Source organism: Struthio camelus, chromosome 11 (genome assembly GCF_040807025.1).
Source record: "Struthio camelus isolate bStrCam1 chromosome 11, bStrCam1.hap1, whole genome shotgun sequence".
In the NCBI taxonomy this organism is placed as follows: domain Eukaryota; kingdom Metazoa; phylum Chordata; class Aves; order Struthioniformes; family Struthionidae; genus Struthio; species Struthio camelus.
This window is the reverse complement of record NC_090952.1, coordinates 9,183,848-9,207,725: the sequence shown is the minus strand read 5'-3', so window position 1 is coordinate 9,207,725 and position 23,878 is coordinate 9,183,848. Positions and strand designations below refer to the sequence as shown.

The 23,878-nt window shown below is 39.2% G+C and overlaps 1 protein-coding gene across 1 annotated transcript in view; it reads right to left on the bottom strand.

The window, feature by feature from the left end:
• Nucleotides 1-23,878, bottom strand: part of COL4A6 (collagen type IV alpha 6 chain) — a 145,429-nt gene that overhangs the window by 88,542 nt on the left and 33,009 nt on the right. Inside the window, exon 2 of the mRNA XM_068957534.1 lies at nucleotides 3,868-3,951. Within this exon, the coding sequence (XP_068813635.1) occupies nucleotides 3,868-3,951 (84 nt within the window). The remainder of the gene's footprint in view (nucleotides 1-3,867; nucleotides 3,952-23,878) is intronic.

The following is a 23,878-nucleotide window of genomic DNA, read 5'->3' as shown; positions in this document are numbered from 1 at the left end:
GTTTAACTAATGCAAGTTGCGTTCAGACTGCCTTCCCTCTGAAAAAGACTGCATGTACCGACGTACATTTGGGGACCTCCACGGCCAGAACAAACTTCCTTTTCAGATTGCTTTGGTGTACTATTTCAATAGCCAGCATCTCAGGTGGCAGAAAGAGTGGGATTTAACAGCTTCACACTTGATCTAGATAATCCAGCTGTATGAGGTTCTCACATTCTCTATTAAGAAAGAAAGGAAAGATGACAGATGCTAACTTTTTTTTCCCCTTCTACAGCTTTATGTTTGATTTCATATCAAAGTTAGCACAGATTCTGACAACGCATCTTAGGAGAACTGGAACGAGCCTATCCGTAATTCCTAGCCTTATAATCAGCCAAATCAGTTGGGGGGGGAGGGGGGCTTCTTCTGCTGGTATAACATTGACTCTTAATTCGTCACATGACATGTTAGCTAGCTTCTCTCTTTCTCTCTTCAGTGCACACACTATAGGGGATTTAATACTAGATATGCTTTTCAAGAGGATAAAGACTAAGGGCCACAAACTCAGTTTAATCTTCTCATCTGACCTCCGAGAGAATTTGCAGAAAAGGTCCCAGCTGGGACCTTTCAGTGAGGATATCATCTCTCCATCAAGAAGTGGGCTTCTGCACAATCACTGGGCTGATACCAATAAATCTGCATCAGAAAAGAATTGAGGGGAGAAGGGCTACAATCTGGACCAGGAGTTTTGCCGCTGAATTACATAGAACCAGGCTTTTCATCAACCTGTCATTAGGTACCAGGGCCAATTCTGAATCACTGGCTAAGTTGAAGGATGCTTTCTCAACTCTTTTTTTTTTTTTTTTGTACATTTCACAGTAAACTGGGTCAGCATTAAACTTCACTGAACAACCTAAAATGGAAATCAGCTAGCATTATGGCTTTCCAGAGTCAATGCAAGCTATAGGGACAACTGACAGAAATGAAATTTTGCTCTTGTATGAGACATGCCTTATGACTCTGCTAGCAGAACTACTCAAGTAGGTGCTGGACAAACACTGCACCACCCTTCACCTTTAAATCATTTTCAAAAGGCAAAACCCCTTTATAGTAATTAGTCTTCTTCTAAGCTCTGCCTTAAAGATGAAGATGTTATAAAAAAGGAATGGAAGTATATCTTGTACGTGCACTATTATTCTATAGCAAAAACAAGAACGTGGGGTCTCTACCTGTCTAATTCACGTTTCCAGAAGTATCTACTAGGAGCCCAATTCCTAATCCGGCAGGACAGTGAGACTTAAGGCACTTCTGACTTTTTTACTGTCTGAAGAATATTTTTGAAAGTATATCATCAGAAATAAGTTCATCACAGCTTGATCTGATCAGCAGTGCAACCAAGGAGGAGGACTTTTGAAGACACTGCCTACATTATTTTCTTTGAGCCTGTTGTCATTTTTCTTCTGCTTTTTTAGCTATTTCTTTCTTTTAAAAAGAAAACTTAAATTTATTCTGAGCTGGTTAATTGTGCAAAATCCACAGCTCTGGACTCAAACGTTTTTTGAACAAAAAATGGATCCAGGGCATTGGCAAAGTCTCATCTCCCATTTGCCTGCTCTGAACTTAAAGCAGCAATGGAGGAAAAGCTAGGCAGGAAGCCAAGGAATTAGCCTCAGGCTAAACAGTCTTCTACAAGAAACAAGCTGTGCTGTAGGACAGATAATCACACCATCCGCATGCCCAGTTCTGCCAGTCACCTCTCTATCCTCTGGCATGGCAGGACTCCAGGAGCTGTCTGCAGATGTCCAAGAAGATGTCAGCAGGCCTCAGTATGGCTTGATAGAAGCAATGTTGTAAAAAGGACTGATAACCACTTCTAGCAAACAGTTTCCTCCACGGACAGGTCACAGTAGGATGAAACACACGTTTAAAGTACTGAAAATGCCTACTGGTACAGGTCACATAAGAAACAAGTTAAAAGCCAAATGAATTCTCAGGTCAGCAATGAAAACAGCCTAAAATCTTTGTGACATCTTAACAAAAGAGATGGCAAGAGCTCAAACTGCAAGGTCAACAGCCTTGTGGCCAGTTCAAACAATCAAGCTGAACCCTGGGAACGTAAAGAGACAGAAGGATGATGCTCAGTGCTACCCAAAGGTTAAAGCATTTACAGGATATTCCAATTCAAGTCTGCGTCTCACTGTATCCAATCACATAAGGTGCTGAAGAATTGGCTTTATCTTGCATTTTACGTTACGTTAAGAATTTACTTACAAAGGTCTTCCACTCATCTGTTTAGACATGTTTTTACCCTGCCACACGATGATTTGAAAGAACTGTATACTTCCAGAGCAAACATGTCATCGGTTATCAATTAAGAATTCACGCTCAAGTCTGTTTGCAGTTAGTGAAACACTTAAGTACATGCTTAAGATCATTTCTAAATAGCAACATTTTCCTGAGTTGAATCCTAGAGATTTAACTGAGTGGTGCTTTGAATTTACCCATACTGTATCATTGAAATATACCTGGAAAAATCGGGATTAATAACGTTCAAATAAAATTTAATTTCTTCTTTCTCAGTGAATGAATTTTCAATAAGGAAATAATTTATTTCCAATCTGCGAGCACTGAATTATGTTAGGATAGCCAATAATTTTATTAAGTTTTCACATGGGCTAACTGTTGGCTGTAAAATATGCCATTTTCAGGTTAAAAGCTTTGCTTTAAAAATGAAATGGGAGGAAATGAAAACTGCATTTCTTGTGAAGATTGCATTTTCTTTAAAAAATAACAGAAAACTAATTGGATTAGGGTGTGAATCTATGATATATGTTCATCTGAAAGAAATGGCTAGGAGCTATTAGTATTGAAATGTTGAATATTGAGTTAAAATATTGAAAATTCCATTACTGAAATGAACGGAAATATTGCTACTCTAAGTTTAGCTTATTATTGTTCCATAGATAGGCGATAACTTCAATGATTTTTTTTCTGCATGACAGACTTAATTCCTGTCATGTGATTTCAGCAAGAACAATTGCTTTATTACCATTAACAAAGACAACTAGTATTAATTCCAGGTGTTGTAAGACCTTCCAAATTAATTCCTCAAGTACCTACAACGCAGCTTTCTCCTCTTCTCATCTCCTTCAGCAAAGTCTATCAGATTCATTTTGATATATGATAAAAAATTTGAGAGAACATCTATATTAAGTAGATAGCGTCTGGACAAAACCTAACATTGTAATTGAAGGGGAGGTGAGGTCAGCAGCTCTGCTTAACTCCAAGACAGGAAATAACCAGCCGCATTCAGATCAAGTTCATAACCCTTTCACATCATCAGAAGAAATTAGGCAGTTTTACACAAATTTTTCTTAAACGTTGATCCCTTCAAGCCTAGACTTCAGAGAGAGGGGCTTTAGATAAACAAAAGCCTTTCTCAAAGGCAAATGCTTAGTTATATTCAACATTACTGTTCCTTCACAAACAAATACCAAAGTCAAAAACACTTCCACTAACAAATAGAAGTTATTACAGTAAGGACTGGGTAAAACCTGGAAGCCCACACTACTTTGATTTTTATTTTTAATTGTCATCATCTACTTAAAAGCCATCTGACTTTTTGAACTAGGGCTCAGATCACATACAAAAATGAGATTCCATTAACACCTTGTCGCAAAGCTAGCTATTTGTAAACCTTCAGAACAGCTTTTAAGGTCTTGGCCAGGGACTTTTGCAATGCAGCTGGTCTTCATCACTTCCCTTGTTTCATGAGATCATTAGATTGAAATTTGCATATATTCACTTAGCTTTCATTTTGTTTTTTAAAAAAGATTGATAAGACACACAAGGACTGTTGTATTAGTGTTTTAATGAAAGCCAACTTACCCGTGCCCCCTTCTCTGGAAAACATTTGCATCCAGCACTGCAATCACGGCCACCACACGGCCCACTGTAAGACTTCTTTCCACCCTGTTTAAAAAAAAAAAAAAAAGAAGAAGAAAAGTTGAATTTCCCAGTTACTGGTCAGTCAAAGATCTTCCTTAGTTTAAATGCTCTGATTTCATTTTGTTTCAGCACTTTTCCCCTACATCACATTTATCGTGTGAGTTTGCAGGGAAATAAACGGCAAAATTTGCTTAAATTACACTTCTCCATAATTGGCTCATTTTCAGAACCATCAAACAGACAGAAAAAAAATAGTTTATAAATACGTAGAGGACAGGTGAATCTATACAGTTGGCACTATTCTGCAAGGTGCAAAGAAGTTACCAAAGTTCACAAAGCTGGATGACGTTTTCAGATATTGAATTTGCTGTTAGACTAGGATCATTATCAATAATTAGAACTTGTGGCTTAGCCGTCCTACATGCCCAAATACTTCTACGTCATGGGAAATACCAAGACAAATTTACTTTGTGATTCTTGCACATTTCCGCCAGGAACAAGCTACAGCCCCTGAGCGACAGAAATCTGAGAAACTACTGGTCTAGAGGAGGTAGCTTTTTTAACTAAGAGGAGATGTGTAAGAAAGACAGTAAGAAATACAAATGTTCAAATGGACATGAAAATCTATATTTCTGAAAACATATCATACAGACATGTTTACAAAACCGTTCAGTTGAGATAGTTTCAACAAAAAAAATCACCTTACACAGTGTACTCTGTACAGTCCTACTAATCCAGGCCTCAAAAGGGTATCTGTTTCATTTAGGGCAACTGATGCTAGATTTTGGGGGGAAAAGAAATAATACAGCACTTACGCTTTTTCTTCTAGTGACTACTTCCATACAGAATAAAAGCCTGCCATACACATCTGCTGCTGCTCTTCCTATAGCTCTAGAGACAGCAGTCTGCTCTTAATTCCTCCTCTTCAACACACACAAACACACACACTTTGTGTCCTTGATCCCACATGCATATCCTACCACGGAGGTAGATTTACGTAAGGAAGGATTTGCAAAAAACGACCAAAGAACCAGAAAGGATAACAAGAAGTGGCATCTCTCCAGGGCAGAGCTTAGGCTGCAGGGAGGCACTCCCTATTGCATTTTCAAATGTCAGTAGATTTAAATTTAAACTTAAAATTTAATTCTGAATCTGCTATACCAGTATTAGTTATTTCAAGGAAAATTATAATATTTAGGTAAATCTGAAGTCTCTATATCAGTAATTTAAATTTCAAGTAAAATACAGATTGTGACACTAGATGAAAGTTAACCACATGAGTTTAGAGAGTTTCACCTACTCCCTCCCACACTCAACAGACTTGAAATACAGGACTGCTGACAACTTCATAACAGCCCTGGAAAGAAAGTGCAATTTAGCCACTCATGAAGAACATCCCTCTCTAAGAAAACTGTCTTTCACTGCCAACTGTGCTCTGGTACAGTACCTAGGTTTTGAAATTCTGAATGAAATACAGTTATAAGACCCCATCTCAAGGTTACCAAAATAAGTGCTGAAACAGTCTAGACTAGAATTGAATATTTCCTTACTAAAAGCATTCACAGAACATATTTTTAAAGCCTTTAAAATTTCCTCACATCTGTCGTGTGAGGAACACGAAAAGTGAAAGCCAACTCACACAAGTTTCTCATGCACCTTTGAACCTCTTCTTTACATTAGCTTTCTCAAAGGAAGTAACTTTTACAGAATTTACAGGGTTATAGAAAATTCTTCTAACATTGCTTGATACCTTTTCTGCTAGAGATAGATAAACAAAAAAATCATTTAAAAACCTGATGCTCCCACTGATTTGCTCACTTAACACACCTCTGTTTTTAAGGCAATGTCAACAGATGAACAGATATTAACCAAACAGCCTTAAATTCAACCTCCCATGCTTCCCTAGCCTGAGGGATTATTATCCCTTGCTGCAAAACAGTCATAACTACCTTCATGCAATTTTAAGACGCGTCCAGTGAAAAAAATACAACCAAGTAAACAGTGATTTGGTAGATTTTTCTGCTAATTTTGTTCAGAAGAAACCCCATTAGACACGGGGCTTTTGGACTACTCCTTAACATCCTATAGTAGGAACCTAATATCACAATACTTGAGCAGGACAGACAGCAGGCAATACATTGTGAGAGAGCCACCATAAAACGAAATGCAACGCAGGGACTTCTGACCCTATGCAGCAGGAAGTAAAAGTGGGCTTAATGCAATGAAGGTAAAAACAAACAAACAAACAATCAGAGAGCATAAAATTTGCCTCTAGAAGATATATGCCAGGCAATAAGAACACCTCCAAGCTGTCTGCTAAGACAAGGAATGAATAGAATGAATTTGCAATGTGAAGGGGCACTTCCGTACATTAGCAAGAGCTCAGTACCTAAAAACTGGTCCCTGTCTTAACCCTCTGCTGAGAGGCCACTTCTGACCACAAGCAGAAATAAGACTTTATGATCTGATCCTGGGAGGACTTAAGAGTGAAGCGTACCAAGAAACACCTTTTGGCATGACTATATGCATATCCCACAGAGGGAATTTGGACTCATTTCTAGCCAATGGATACCTCTGTTCCTGACACTTAATTGTATACTATACTCTCAGCAGATAGCTTTATGCCATGGGGGAATCAGACTGTGCCTTCTCGGATGCTTATTCAACCCAGCCTTAAATTCTTCAAAGATTTTAGCTTCTGATATATCTCTTTTCCAGGTTATTCTTTGTTCCAAGTATTTTGCATGAGCTTTCAGCTGCCACAGTTCTGTGTATTCTGCTTTGCTCCCAAGAGGGGGTTATGCAAAAGAAACCATTTCATTACCGGTTTAGATTCCTCACAGGTCACTGCCTTGCAGCGGCTACGCTCTCAGAGCCCTGAAGCCCACCCTGTTAGAAATGCCCAGGCTCTGGGGGCAAACAGGGCCTTCCCAGCGAGGCCCAGAGGGCTGGACAAAACTAAGCGAGGCTCCGCGTCCCGCAGCTTGCGCTGCTTCCCACGGCACCGTTGCTAGCTTAGGTGGTTCCAGTCAAGCTCCCACTGATGCCAAAAGGCATTTTTCCATTGACTTCATTCAGAATTGGATTGAACTCTCATTGAGGTTTATTAAAAACCAAAAATGTGCCCACGTTCTATGTAAAATAGTGTGTTTATACTGTAGTTCCAGGTTCCCTTTCCAAGAACGAGGAGTCATTTTGCTCATTTGTGAATGAAAGTGTTTGGAAAGGAAGCAAACCAAAGCCAGTTGGCTCCAAACAAGGTGTTATATGTCATAAGTATTTTATTTAGGGGAAGTAGCTGACACCAGACACTCCAAGGCTACTTAAACAGCAAACAACCATGTACATAATATTTACATATACAAGTCTGAAGGCTGCATATAACATTCTAGAGTACAGTTTCTCTTCTGAAATAGTTCAATACGTTTTTTCCATTCCAAAAAAAATCTCAAATGTACAAACGCATAGGTCATTTGAACATTTATAGGTAACAGTCTGAATGTGCAAGCATGGGCACTTCATGCTTGGTCTGCGTGTTTATTCAGGGAAGAGATATTTCCAACTGCTCCGTGATATTATATTTCAGATTGGCAAGCATGGTTCCTCAGAAACAATGAGGAAGTAAGAAAATGAAGATATCAGTTATAGTAGGGTAAACCTACCACCAATTATAACAGAAATGAATTAAACTATTTTAAATGTGTTGGTTAGAAGACCACCAAGCTTTTTAAAATAGAAAACATAAACATAAAATAGTAGCACTGTTGAAAAACATACAGTCTCTGAGATTTAAATAGCTATAATACAAATGGAGTAACACACATACTGATTTTAATTGGGTTATTTCAGGGTCATATGAGTATTACTAGCATTGCAAAGTAGGAAAAATATATTACTTAAGAAGTATCTATATGAATGAGAAACTATTTTTTAAAAGACACTCAAAAACAAGTGCCAGTTTAAGAACAATTTTCCTCTGCTGCTTCTGGTGCATTTCCATCAAGCTTTTATGATGCAGATGGACTGCCATTTGAATCTTTCCATTGACTTCAGCATGCTCTGGAGTAGGCCCAAAAAGAGCAAAGAAACCTAACAGCTGTGATGCCATAAGGGGTGTCCCAGCCTCGGACTCGTTCCAGCTCTTCCATAGCACCACACAGCACCCTGCATACGAACTTCAAAGCCTTGTCTGCAAATCCAAATAAAATTGTACCTGCAGCACAGGGGGAGTAAACCAACTCACACAGGGCTTCAGCAAGAGATTTCCATGAAGCATAGTTCACAGGCAAGGGTAGGGCCCAATTTCGCCTTAAATCTTCTACACTGTACCGAAGGATCACGTTGCAGAAGAGTTGAGAGGGGAACCCACAACCCAGCGGAGCAATGTGACGAGGGCACGTGTCGGGAAAGGAGGGCAGAAAGGTGAAAACAATATAATTCTATCTTTAGCATGAGGAAGTTTAAGGAGCAGTGGCTGTAATGGGAAAGTAAGCTGGAAACCTTTAGAAAAGAAAGATTCTAAACAATATCAGCACGCAAAACTGCGGGATGTAAAGCACACTGAAAGAAGAGCATGCCAGCCGGTGAAACAAAGAGGAAAAGAGATGTTACGCAAAAGACAATGATAACAAAACAGAAAGTGGAAGGATCTTTGCCTTGTCTAAGGAGAAATGGCAAGGATGAAACTTTTTTCCCCCAAGACTCATTTCCACTAACTTGCCAACTCCAGTGAAGGACCGCTCTTGTCCAGAATAAAATCCTGACAGAAATGTCAAAATAAAATGCTGGAAATGGTGCATAATGAAAACTTTTGGAAGCTGCAAATAAAACATTTTCCTTACAGTTCAGAGTCCTACTATCTGCTCATGACTAATAAAGAAATTATATTTACAGTACCAGACATCCAGACAGCCTGGTAAAATGTCACAGTGAAAAATTTCTAATGAAACATAATATCCCTGTTTACTGCATGAGCTAAGTAATGTTGCTGTGTTAACCGCACCCTTTTTAACTTTTCTAGCTTGTAAGAATTAAATTCTTTATAACATTTTCTTTGTCTATTATTCTTTTAGTTGTTACACTACAGAACTTGAGAGCCCAATTCTGAAAACACTTATGCACAGGATCTATTCTTCTTTCTAAAACTGGCACGCCAGAGTCTGCTCTGCTAAGCATATGTAAATACAAAGTTGCCTTAATGACATGAAAAATACTCTCCAAAGCTAAAAATCCTTGAAAAAAAAAAAAAGACAAAGTAGGAACCACAGCAACCTCTGTACTCAGAAATCGCAGTACGACCCAGCTAACACAGCATGACACCATATAGCAAACGGATTCAGTAATTCTTTCTAGCATACAAAGTGTCACAAAGCAGAGATAAACTGACAGGCTTGCCAGTTAGATTGTATGAAAACAGTTATTGGGATTTGTTTGGCAGTGAGGTATTCAACAGGTGAGAATAAAATTAATCATGTCAACAAAACATCAGATAAAATTGAAATACGAACAAATTATTCCCACAAAGAACATCAGGCATCTGAACTCCTTTTGCCTTTCCTCTAGCGAGATGCACCATACCCTGACTTTCCCTGTCCGCTTCGTTTTTTTGAATAGCGCAGAGAGCTAGGCTATGGCCAGCAACCAATAACAGGAATTTCTGCCATAAAGCAAAGGGGAAGCAGTAGATGAAGAAATAGTAACTAACAAAAGTAGCTAACGAGCAAAAGGAGGATACAAGCCTCTAAGCAAAAAGCCTCACCTGACACCTAAGGTCTCATTTGTCTTTTTTTTAGGCTACATAGTAGTACCCGCTTGTAGCTGGACACGCTTCAGAGAAAGTGACTTCAGAGGCATCAGTTGCATGGTACAAAGCATGAGTAAAATTTCAGCTGGAATATTGTGTAGTTTTTGTCATCTGCTTTCAAGAAAGATGAATTCTGCACAGGCACAGAGCTTGAAAATCCCTCTGATCACAAACGTGTGATTTAAGAGCCTTCCTGCTACATAGCATTGTTTATTTGGGCAAGTAAAATTACGATTTGAAGGTGATGTAATTGTTCTCTATACATTCACCAGGAAGGTAAATGCTAGAGAAGTTGAAGGACTTTTTAAAAACAATATTCTGGATACCACTCTGCTGCTCAGGAGCATTTTACGCTTCTGACCATCAGTAACTGAGAATGTATGCTAGCAAAGAGATCTCTTTATGTTAAGAGCATATAAAATAGCACCACAGGTGACTGCCAGGGACTGAATGCTGGGCTACCTTATGCTAACTATTTAGAAGAAAGGACAATACTGGCACAAAAGCAAGTATGGACAAACTTCCATTAATATACGTAGGAGGAAATTAGAAGAGGGCAACATCCTTCCAGTTACAAAGGCAAGAGACTTAACATCTTTCATAAACTGCTAGTCTCTTTCAAAGGAGATAGCTATGAGCCAGTGGCCAGCCAGAGCAGGAGGCAGGCCTCGGTGGTAACTTGCCACTTTGCCTTTGCCATAGCAAGCTTCAGCAACAAAGCGGCACCTCCTTGCCTAGCCCAGCTCCAGCAACTAGCAGCAAAAGTATCTAGAAAGAAAAGCATCCTATTCGGTGAAAAAAATCGACTTCATGTAATAAAGTTTGGTAGAAACTGCTCTCAAAGTCTCCATTTTTTAAAATCTACAAATATCTCCTATAACTTGTTACATTAAAATCTGGTGTCAAATTGCGTCAAGGCTGGAAAAACATGTTTTGTTGACTCTAACAGGATTAGAAGTGTAAAAAGCACACATTCAAAAATGAGAATTTACATAGTTTAAGTATAATTCGTAAGCAGCACAGAAAGCCAGATGGTAAGCCCTTCTCTCAGCCCCAGAACCCCCTTATTTCTCTTACAGTCCCAGTGGAAATCACTGGCTTCCAAACACTACAGTAACAGGGACGTCACATACTGGTTATTTGACGTTGATAGATTAGAATTTGGCTCTGAACAGCTCTGCTTTCTGATATTTTTCGGTGTTGTTGATAGGATTACACAAAGGGGTGCGTCCTTTTTCTGAAAGGCCTATCAGTCAATGAACATGCAGTTAAAACCAGACAGTTTATTTACTGACTACATGAGAAAGGACACAACACAAAGCCACAAGCTTATCTTTTACTGCACAAAAGGCCTTCCAAATAAAGCTATTAAATGTGAATTTGTAGCTAAGATACTAATTTATTTTAGGGTTCACTGACTTCTTTGGTAAACCAATTTCCTCAAACATTTTCATTCATTTCGTAGAGCCGGCAGACATCTTTAGTGGCAGCTCAGGCTAAATGAAAGTTACTAACAGAAACTTCTTCCAATTCAAATAGTGCATCAGGTTACAAAGCTTGGAGAAAGCCCTGGCCCCAGAACAATTCATGAAAAATTCTACCCCCATACCTCCTCCCTGCTTTCAATCCTGTGGGTGAGACAGGAGTGCTGTTGCATTGAAAATTTAATTTAAAATGAAATAAAACAAATTTTAAAGGCTAATTCCTGCATTTTATGTAAACAGCAAAAATGATCTGACGTTTTTCAAGCAATAAGGTTAGCTTACTCACGTTTTCTGAGGAACAAGCATTTATCTTTAGTTGAATGGAGTTTGGGGATAGAGTTTGCAGACTATGAAGGGAGTTTTTCCTCATGCTAAAGGATTTCCAGGATTTGTGTATGGCAGCTGCCAAGCATACCATCTAAACTATTATATTTGTGCAAAAAGGGCATATAAATTGCCACAGGCCTCATTTCCACTTGCTAGTGGGTTAGAAAATAGATAAGTAGAGAAAGGGTGATTACATCATCTGAAAATATGAGTAACAAAATTCCAAATAGCTCCACATAGTTTAGAAAAATCAAAAGCTTCACACAGCTACACACAAGGAATGCCTCTTTATCGTGCCTGCCAAGGTCTCTGTTGCTGGCTGGGAAACCACCAGCACAGCCCCCGTCTATGCCCCGAGCTGCTCTCGCCACGCTGCGAGGCCCGGCAGCTGCTTGGCTTGAAGGATCCTGCAGTTATTCCACCCAACACCTAAGCGGCTGAGCAAGCAGGGTCAACCACTTAATATTTGAGAGTGGTGATGAGTCTTATTCAAGGTACAATTACCGATTTTTAAATACTCAATATTCTGACAAGGATTATAAAACACTGTTCGCTACGCTAATTTCTTTAAAGACAGCATCCACACAGAGAACATTTTCTGATCTTTAGGATGTCTGTCAGAGATCCTTATTATTCTAAAGCAAGAACAACTCCATAGCCTATTAGAGAGATAGATCTTTTATAACATTTAGTATAGTACCAATACCAATTTGTATAAGAGCTTTTGTTATTTTTGTTCCTTCTTCTTGTTGAAATTCATGATGTATTCCTTAACAGATGAAATTTAGCCACGCATAAAGAATGCGTATGTGGGTGTTGGCACTACGCACACGCACCCATGAAACTGCACTAGCGGTAGGTATGTGCCCCTCTCTTGGAGGGCTCTGGATGGAAGCGAGGAAGGGAATACAGAGGAAAGATTTTCATTGCCTTGCACCCTGTGGGGGCGGAGGGAGTTCTCTGCATTAGTCTCACTGAAGTCAGTGCACGGGCAGCACTCGGGATGCCCATGGCATCCATTATCATGCAAACGTGGCAGCGCAAACTGCAAGGAACAGTAGAACTACTGCACCTCCTAGCAGGGAAAACTGCTTGCAGAGGACTCACTGTCTCACTTCAGGGAAGAAGAACTGCACAGTCAGTTTGTTGCTTTAATTTATAAAGAAACTGTCCATTGGTATTGTTTGTGCATCCCAAAATACATCTGTTTGTATGGAAAGAGACAATGTGAAATTTACCTGAAAGTGAATTTTAAGCACATTTTCACATATTGTCACAGCACATAACACTGAAAAACATCAACAATACTAGCAAAGAATCTGCTTTCTTTATACCACTGTCTATCAAAGCTGTGCAAATGCCAAATTAAGAAGAAAACATTGCCCTGCTTCTGCAACCTCACAGAGCTATGAGCTATAGAACAAGACCACACATAGTGATTCCAAAAATCAGAGATAACTGTATTATTTGCACCATTTAGCATGGCTATTTACCAAGCGTTTACCTTCCCAACAGCTTCATAAGCCTTACATAAGATCACAACACTCCGGCTACATCCAACACCCATAGCCAACTAGTGCAGATACTTATTGTACTAAAATTGATAAAACAGATTGATATTTTGGATATTATAAAAGTATTGATGACGCAGCTAAAGGAGGTGAGCCTTATGGTTAATATATGTTGTACAGTGTACATGTATGATATATGTACCCATCAGCCAATCCAAACCTCTATGAACAACACAAGCAAATCAACTAAAAGTGGTAGATCTTGGGGGGGGGGGGAAAAAAAAAAAAATCAAAAACCACCACCACCTCACAACAGAGAAAGTATACCCTTCCGTCAGATAACCCGCTTTTAGACAGCTTCTCACTTTATCCTGAATTCCCGTGATACATAAAAGTTTTCACATGCTCCTAAATATATCCATATAACTTGGAAACAAGTTTTCATGAGTAGCTGCATTTAATCATTCACAAACTGAAACGATGGAATAATTCAAGCAACTCTTCTATTTGTGATTTTACCTTGCAAAAAACCGTACAGTCGTAGATGAAATGTGAATTTTTTGAAAACCCATTTTTTTCCCTCCAAGTGGTTGAAGTTTCCAGTGTTGCATCTGAACTGCTGTCAAGTCTCATATTATCATATCTTTTAAAGCCACCTTTAAAGCTGTCTCAAATCTCCGTATCAGTACAAACTTCAATAACTATGAAGCACATGCAAGTCACGTAACGTTTCACTTTCAAAACAAATCTCAGACTTGATTACAATCTTGAAGATGACTTTTCTGCCAAGTCACCATAAAACTAACCATTCCCTGTCCGTGGTAATCTGAAAGTTTTCTTTCTTTAAAGGGGAGGGAAATCTTGCATTCAGCATATTTTGTAAGGAGGTAGCCTGACCTATCCATGACCAAGTGAGATTTTCAAGCCTATATTTTTATACCTGACATCTTCCAGAACAACTTAGCTTCGTATAGTACTGTTACATGAGAAGTTACCTCTTGAAGTTTTTTTTTCCCCCCAGATGGAAAAGTTTTGGTTTTTGAATACAAAAAGCTATCACTTAACCGCAACAGAAAACAGGAAAACAGTATCTTGAGTAATTTCATCCCTTTCAACTAAAATGCTTGTTCAGAGGCATATATCACTGAGGCGAATGCAACAACTCCCCAGGCATAATTATACTGCGTTTCCACTTTTGCATTCGTTCTGGATACAGCTGGTCAGTGGACAAGCATTGGCCCTTCCAAGTGACTTAGCTCCTTCCTTTTGTAAACAATTGTAACTATTAAAAATACTACAGGAGAAAAATCTTCATGGGAAGTCAAGAGAGGGTTGATAGTACTTATCAGCAAAACCTGTACCATGAGATAAGCTGGAATGAGTCCACTGTGATTCATCCTCCAATTTTACAGTTAACACAGACCACCAACTTTGAAAATATGGCAGCAATTTATTATTTGCATTTTGTTTTCACATGCATCATTCCCCAAAACCATCTGCTATAAAAGGTTTTCGGTTTTTGTTTTTGTTTTTTTTTTTTAAGAGGAAAGTTCCAGAGCTGACAAGCAAATGATGATCAAATTTTCAAAGTAAAAAATGAGGAAAATGTTGTTGGTAGAAATCGGCTGCGCTTTTAGTGATGCGCTCGGCAAGACGGTGATGGATTGAGAGGCGGGGAAGGGAACTGCATCCAACCTTCCACTCCAAAGCTAACTACAAATCTCTCTCTGAATCTTTCGGATTTGAGTCAGAGAGAAAATCTCTGATGTAAGTGTTTACCATGGTAGATTTACACTAGGGGTCAATGTAGCCTTATGTGTGGGAGACAGCTGGTGTAAGGATGCTTGATCTACCTCATGGGATAAGACTAAAGAGCGGGAAGAGCACAAGGAAGTACTGAGCTGTCAACATGAGCACAGCCTTTTAAGAACAGTGACTTTTGAGCCATTTTTGCACTTAGTTTGGTATAGACTTCTACAGGCTCAGCCAAGTCAGCCAGCATCAAAATGTTGCCTAAAACCGAGAAAGGGAAGTTGTAAAATGGGCTACAACTGCACCTGAACAAAAAAATACTTAAACCAGTTCAAGTCAGGCTCCTTTTCCCTTGCTTTACATCCTTCAAGGTATTGTCAAAGCAATACTAATAACGTGAGTAACTATCCCTTCCTGAGGACATCGCCAATCTTGTGCAAAAGCAAGCTGTTTGTTCCAGTCATTTGCTTGTCACTTTCTTCCCTTAGATTTTTCTTTTCCTCTAAACAAAGTAAATCAACTAGCAGCAAAAGAAATAGCCAGAATTCACCTAGTTCTGCTTTGTCTGAACTTTGTGCACATACAGTACATATATCAGCAATGCTCTGAATGTATCAGATATTACCTTAATTTATTTCCCCAATTAAAATATAACCTTCCCAAAAGCTCGTCTCCATGTTGCTATACAGTTAAACACAATTTCAGTGAAGAAAAACAGTGAAACATTCAATTCCACAAAGCATTTAGATCCATGCTTAACTCCAATGACCTCAGTAAGAGTAAAGAACATACTTGAATGTCTTGCTAAAAAGAAATCAACTTAGACACGTGCTTGTTTTGCTCAATGAAGGCCTAAGGAACGGCCCTTATGATACTTAGCTGAGCGCAGAGTAATCCTGCAAAGAGTAAAAGTATACATAACCTCTTCCCTGCACAAAAGATGAGAGCGTCCCCAATCAGCTCCCACAGAGGCTGTCCGCTGTGTCCAAAGCGGTAAAACTGCCTGCTCTTCCCTGTTAGGGATAACTTTGGACGTGATAATGGAAAGAAAGCGCCAATTGCACTATTCCCTGTTCAGGAACAGCCAACTGCTTAAACTTTAGGCTAAAGACCAAAATACCTTTAATAGCATAACAGAAGCAGTGTTACTCCAAAATACAGGGAGGAAAGCGTGTGAAACTCACTCTTTTATCTGCCACTTAAATTTGCCATGTAGCTTTTAGCTGGAACGTTGCATACATTTTGTGTGATTAGCCCAAAGGACAAAATAAGCTGTTTGAAATATTCAAGATTCCTTCTTTGTCAGGATTAGGAAAAGGTTGCCCTCAGCACTGAATACCCAACTATGCATATTTCCAAAGACAGCACTGGAAATACCTAGATACATAGAAAGCTACAATTCTCCACAACAGAGCGACAAAAAGATCCCTGAAATGGTCATTTTTCTTTCATTAGTGTTTCCAGAATAGGTACACAAAAAATCTCCTGTATCCTTTCCCACAGCATGGTGTATAATAAAAATGCCTAGGATAATTTCAATCGCCGCACTTTTGCGAAATAATTCTCATTATATAAAAATTCATATTATGGGGAGGGAATGCAAGCACTCTTATTAATCAGCTGCAGTAGGGATTCCAAACCTGCATTAGTTTCACATAATACGTTCCAAAGTACTCAAATTCCTTGTCACATCTTCAATAGACACTGATTAAGAAACTCTGATACCCTATCCTTAAATTATGAGAACACTACAGCTTTGAAAATGAAAATGAGTGACTAAGAACTGGGTTTACTTTAAAAAACGTTCCTGCAGCAAGAAATCAGTGCTGCTGAGAGTCTGTCCTACATAATGGAAGCTATACATAGATTGGTTGGACACTTCCATTTTATATATAAATAATTAGCTCTGCCTGTAACACAAATTAATGGTTATGGCTGTGGCATTCGTCTGTTCAGGTTACTAACATACCCACCCCAGATTAAGTTTTTAAAATAGGACAGTACACGTCAGCGGCAGACAGGGTGGAACCAACTAAGAACTACTCCCATGTGTAGAAATGGTTTAGTTACGAGACTATTATGCCCCACAGGCATGACATTTACCCACCTTTTCTAGTTCACTTACCATATCTAAATCAAGATCACTCATTCTTCTTTTTGGGACAGGACAGATAAGCAATTTGGCCAACTCATTCTCTCTCACTTAACCTTTCATTTGATTTCTGAAACAGGAGATCTACATCACAAGTTCCAAATGGATCAAAATGACCAAGACAGCTGAAAGTCTAAATAATTATGTTTATCTAAACAAAAACATATGCATTCATCTTCTGGAACTGTTGCAAGACTATATTTTATAGCCCCAACATGATCAACTCTATAATCTCTACAGCTTCACCTGTTTGCTTTCTTTCCCCATTTAGTGATTTAATCTCTATTCACCTTGCACTCTGTGATCCAGCAGCCCTGACCTGGCTTACGTCCAGATAATACATCACTGATGTCCACATCCCTGGAGGTTCTGTCACTGACTGAAGCAAGAACGGACTAAATCCATAGTAAATACTAGAGTGAGGCACCCCACCACATGCAGTTCATAAAATCTTCTTGTGGAGACTTACTACATTGACTCTGGAAAGCAACATGCACATTGTATGATCTCAGTTAGTGAAACCACAAAAGAAGCTAGGGAAGCACTTTGTGCTCCACCCTCAAAATACTTTGGAGAGTAGTACCATTGTGAAATCTCTCTTTCGGGGGTAAAGGACATCCGCTACTAGCGCGTTTGACACTGCACAATGGGTCCTCGTTAATTAATCTTTGGGCACTATAGTAGAAGAGCATTTTTTGGTAAGCGTCCGTGGGCAGATTCCTAGTATTTTCAGGCACTGGAGTCATCCAGTCAAAATACATATTTATTCCAGGAATGTACAACTGTTGACTCTTGGCTGTTGACTACTTTGCAATCTCTGATTGGTCATTCACCCTTTATCAGAAACATAAGATACCACCAGGTCAGTTGTATCATCTACAAATCTTTTGTGCCGGCATAAAGGTCGGTGGAAGATCAGTTCCTTCATGTTAAAATGAAAAATAATGAACTGTGAATACAGTACATCCTTCAAATTGCACACACTCCTGCATGCACATTAAACTGACTCGGAAAAATTAAAAAAATAATAAGATCAGACATGTTGTTCTTCTGTAGCCCTACAACTCAGCAAAAGGAAAGTTTCATAAAGGGCTCGACCATGCAGCAAATGCAGTCAAAGTGCCCTTCGAAGTCCAAAGGTTTCCCATGTAGACCATAAGAGAGGATAAAACAATTGATAACTAAGAATTTTCAAATACAGATATCCTCAAATAAAGATATCAGAAATACAAGAATAAGCAACAGGTAAAAAATAAGGAAAAGTAAGTTATGTTTAAAGAAGTCATGAGTATGCATCTGAGATTGATTATATCACCATGAAAGCACAGCTATATAATTAAGCATGGCTTTATTAAAGTAATTCCCCTTTCTAACAACAGTTGTAGATAATAAAGTGATTTTGATGAGTTCCTCCATCATGACGATGATAACGACCATATGTCTCTAAACAAAGCTTATCTATAAGCACATTTATCTCAAAGTTCTCTACAAATATAGCGGTGGTCCTGCAAACCATTTCTCAAATAGGCCTTTTCTGTTACAGCTGGGAGGGGACAAGGAGGGTGAAAATCTTATCTACTGGAAATACCGCATTTCAAACATCTCTTCATTCCATATGGAACAAAAGTTTGAAAATTCAAAGCTTCCTGGAAAATGGAAGTCCTTTAAGGAGAGAACAAAATGGATGTTTTTCAATACTGGAAAAAGAATTTGGAGCACACCTTTCTGACGCTGCAGCAAGCCCCAGGAGCTCTGGTTTCAGTAGCCTGTAAAGTCAGGAGTCTGGAGGCCTGAGCTGCTGAGAAGCTAGGAAGATAGAAAAGCTGCCAGAGACCAGGCAGGTGTTCTAGAGAGAAAACCACCCAGCTTCCCTCCAACTCAGCAGTTCCCCGTGGCCCTTCAAGCTGTACCTGAGCCATGCTTCCCAGCAACAGCGTGTTCCAAGGAGGTTCTTCAAAACTCGTCCGAGCAAACAACACAACTGAGAGAGTCCGTTAGCTGGAAACAAGCCAAAGCAAGCCACATCCCCAAAATGCAGATACTTCTGGTGTTAAAAATAGCAAGGGATGAAGGAGTGCAAGGAAGAGCCAGAGCATCTCCAACGCAGGCAGTGAAGAAGAATAGTAAAGGGCTGGAGAACACAAGGCTGGGAATTCAATGCTTTCTAACAACAAAAACAAAATGCCTTTCCAACACTACCCACCAACTGGAAACAGAGCTACAACCCAAGTCTAGTCCCTCCCTACCCCCTAGCTGGGTACTTCTCAGCTGTTTTTAGAGAGTTAGCTCCAGCCTTTTCAACCTCCCTATACTAGCTTTGCTGTCATAAAACACCTCCATGGGGGCCTGATCCTGGGCTCCTGAAATTCAGAGAAGGAGGCAAGCCAAACTTGCACAGGAATCTCTATATGAAAGCATAGTTTTCTGCTCTGCAGAGCAGCAATGGCAGAGCCCCCAGGAAGAGGTTCCCAGGTCCTACCTTTAAGTCTGGCTAGACTTGTGTGCAGCAGGAACATAATAGTGTGGTCCAGAATTTAGAAGCATTGCTCAAGATTTTGAAGACTGTGAAGCGTCTAGGGAGTCAATGAGACATAAAATTTATCAGCAGTTTTCTCACTACAGAATAACTCCTCTTTCATCATACTTTCCTATAGCGTATCGTGTGCACAGCACGAAGTTGTATTTAATATTATGGCTGTTGGTATAGATCGATTTTCTGGGCTTTCCTTCTCATTTCACTGAGGTTTTCATCTTGCAAGAGAGGGCAAGCAAACTGTCCTTTCATGGTAAAACAACCCTTCATGGTAAATCCGCCAGCCAAGCACTCCACATAGAGCTGAACAGATTTGCTCAAGGATTTCTCTCCAGTCTACCCAGTTAGTACATTACTACATGGCTAAACCAGATGTGAATTAGACAGAAACTTGAGAAGCCAAGAAGGGATGTATTCCACATCTAGGAAAAGTCCATGGCCATCATGCCGATTCTTCTTTCTGTTGACACTGAAAAAAGGAGAAGTGAGGAAGGGAGAAAACACAAACTGAGGTAAACAACTACAAAATGTCAAGGGAAACTTAAGTAATTCCATTGTGTACCCATGTGTTTATTTAATTTACTGTTTGGACTATTTAATTTCAAGTAACACTTTTAAACAGAGCAGATGTCTATTCATCAACTGTGGATGCTGAAAGCTTCTGCCAAGAGAAAATGAACAATCACTGTTAAAGATAATCTTACCTGTCTGGAACAGGAAGAGATGAAATGCCTTTATAACATTTATCTAGATTAAACAGATCAGAGGAGGTATGGCTTGATGCAGTATTTTGACAGGATGAGAGTATGTCTGCTGAGGAATAGGTACTGATTAAACCTGAGAAAGTGTGTGCCACAAACATTTCTACTTAGGAAACCAGAAAGGGATAAAACCCAAAACTAGCAGAATAAATATATCATTCTATTTACAAATATCCTAATGTTTAACACATATCTAGGTTCCTAAGCAGGATTATTAGCTTTAGCATGATATATCACAAAATACACAAAAATAAATTTCATGTTAGTGAACAGTGGATAAGGGGAGGAGATGAGGACACAAAAGAAATTTATATTTAGCAACAGCAAAAAGAATAAGGGGAGGTGCTCCTTTGAGACATCACTATCAAAACTCCACAGTTCGAAAAAAATACAAGGAATTTTTTTTTAGCTTTTAGTTTTCTTTCTCTAGACACGTAACTTGTATTTTTTAGACTATTCATTTCTTGAACTACTTTATATGTGTGGGGGGAGTGTTTGAACAAAGACTGCTTTTATCAGATTGTCATAGACACACAAAAAAGTCATATAATAAGGCATACACATATAGTAAGCATACGCAACATCAACTTTCAGATTTACAGTTTGCCATACACTCTGATAAAAATGAGAAGAAATGAAAACCAGTATCATTGAATGGATTAATCCTACAGATTTTACTGAACTTTTACATGTATCTTTAAAAATTAAAAATACCTTAAATCATTGATGCTGTCCTCTTTACTGATAGAGATTTTTAATGTATAACATCTGGACATATTATCAGTGTGAGAAAAAAATCTATATAATTAAAGAGCTTTGATAACTAGCACTTAAAATTATTCCTGGGCTTCTTAAGATTGAAAATTAATCCTATGAGGTTTTGGGTCCTGTTCCCCACCATCACCCAAAAATATATATATACATCTTTTAGCCTTTACTAAACCATACAAAGGAAAATCTGTCATCAGAAAGACCAAAACTATCTACAAAGTTAAATTTGGGAGTCTGATGCAATTTAAAACTGAAACATCTATTTAATATAATCTTCAAAACTCTTTCTTGCCAAAGGCATAGATCTTTATCAATAGGTGTGTGCCTTGCAAGCAACCATTTGAAATGGTGACTTGTTAAAATGCTTAACCCTCTAATCCCCATATACCTACTGGATACAGTGCTGCCTAACTAAAGAACATACAGCTAGGACTAATTTAGCATCCCGTACTGGTGGCTGACAAAAAGCAGCAGCTCAGGAAGTAAAAGCAACTAAAATAAAGTCTTAACCAATTAATGTAGAGAAACAGGCAAGGATAAACAAGGATTTGATCCTGGAAGTCCAAGCAAGTAAATACGTTTACAGAAGTTAGTTGTTAAAACAAGAAAGTTACCCTGTAAGAGCACATTTAGCACAACGCCACTCAGCTTCTTTCCTGAAGCCCACTAGAGCTGATAACAGATAGACGTAACCTGAACAGGAAAGCCAATATGGTGGCGATAAAAATAACAAAATTTCACCGAAATTAACCTCTTAAGTCTTGCCTCTATAAATCCTCTCTCCTAAGGGATTGACTACTTTATTATGGGTCAGAGGCAGAATCCCTCAAACACGGAGAACTTGGAAGGTAAGGTTTTTCATTTAGGAAGCAGTTGTCACCATATTCAAAATAATTTCCGCTAAAAAAAAAAAAGTTCTAATGCTCAAAAATTGGCACTATCATAATGCAGTATCTTACAGAAGCAATAACACCAACAAACTCATCTTAAGCTTTCAGAATATCCTAAAGTATTCTTATTTTGAGCACATTCTTCCTACCTGTCAGGCACTGTGTGAAGAATGGATGATCCACACCAGACAGGGAGCGCTGAGAAGTGCTGTATATGCAGTGCAGATAGCACACTACTAGAATATTCCTAGTCATTTAAGATCCAACCTTGAACAGTATCACTTACAACAACAAACCCAAGAACGCATCAAAAAGACTGGAAGCACAAACAAAAACAACGAACATGAAGCCATGAACAAAAAGACTTAGTGACAGGTCGTGCAACATACTACCTAGGCACAGAAGCATCTTCTGAGAAATTAACACCCTCTCTACTCCAAACAGCTTTTATCAAAGTCATTGCCAACTTAAGCACTTTTTTTTCTTTTTTTTGGTACAAATAATACTTAGTCCTTCCACCTACATTTGCCCTAAGAGAAGAACAATTTTATTCTATATTGGGGACTAATTTCTGCTATGTCTTTCTGTACAGCCTGCCTCACCGTTGTCCTTTGTCCTTTTAGTGTGCATCTTTTAGAAAGGAAAAGGGAGACGATTACAAAATTTAAACTAGAAAACAAGTTAATATGAAACACGTGACCATGGACCAGAAAGAACCAAACTTCCTTTTGGTCAATGGCTATTTCAAGTTGGCTGTTCTATTTTAAGAAAAGACTACTCCATTTTTTCCTTAATTGGTAAACTGGATTCTAACTTTTGCACTGGCTCCAGTTGAAAAATACCATGGTTTGTGGTATGAAACAACAGATGTTCTTGGAACAACAGACTCAGATATTTCCAACTGATATCACTGACAGAGAAATGCCAGACAGAAAAAGCAACTGTTCCTGCTGACACCGGGCCCATGTGGGCCTAGTCCTTCAAAACACTGAGCAACCTGTAGAGATTTAATGAGACAAGAACACGTTCAGCAATTCAAGGACTATCTCAGGACCTATAAAAATTGTGTCTAACAAGACACGCTTGAAAAAAATCACCACTTTTTTATTAAGTGTCAAATTGTGGCTAGGCTTGCATGGCTGTATAAGGGAATAAAAAGCAAAGAGTCAAAGAAAGCATTCTCTGTGGGGCTGCTACGCTCGCCTCGCTTCCAAGAGGACTGCTGAACTCAAATAGCCTGAATATGTAAAGCTCCAGCTCTACCTGCCACCTTCACTGAACACACCAGATAGCCCTGCTGTGCTACCATGCCAGAGAGGACAGCGCATTAGGCATAGGCTTAGCAATAGGCAGTGCCACACATAGCTGGGAATAGAGGAATGTTCCTTCTCTCTCCACTCTAGCGAAGGTGGAGGACACACACGATTCATTACTGGAAGACCTCACTTTACGGCAGAGACTGCCGCACAGACCACTGTTAGGACTCTCACCTCCTCCCCTATTTTTCCCGAGGAGATGGACGAACTTTCCCATTGAACCTTTTGCCTGCAACTCCACCTGCTCCCCTCAAACACGTTCCATCCTGGAAAAATAAGAGTACCACTGGCCTGGTAGAAGAAAGGAAGCACTAGCCCACTCCCAGCCTCTCCCATTCCACGTTACAGGAGGGGTAGATGACACACACCCACACTCTGCCCATGTCGGCCCTAGTATCACCAATATCATAACAGTACCAGCACCTAAGCATTTTGCATTTAGAACCATAATGCTACCACAATATATTGGTTTCCCCCACCCTGACAGCACAGAGTTGACCCAAGTCAATGCATGCACTAAACCAGAGCTGGAAAACTTTGCAGGACCTAAGCAGATTCATTCAAGGTGATGCCACACTTCATTCCCCGGCAGGTTGGTCTACTCGCTTGGAGCTCCACGGTAAGCAAGCTGGTACCTTGTCTTCACATCAT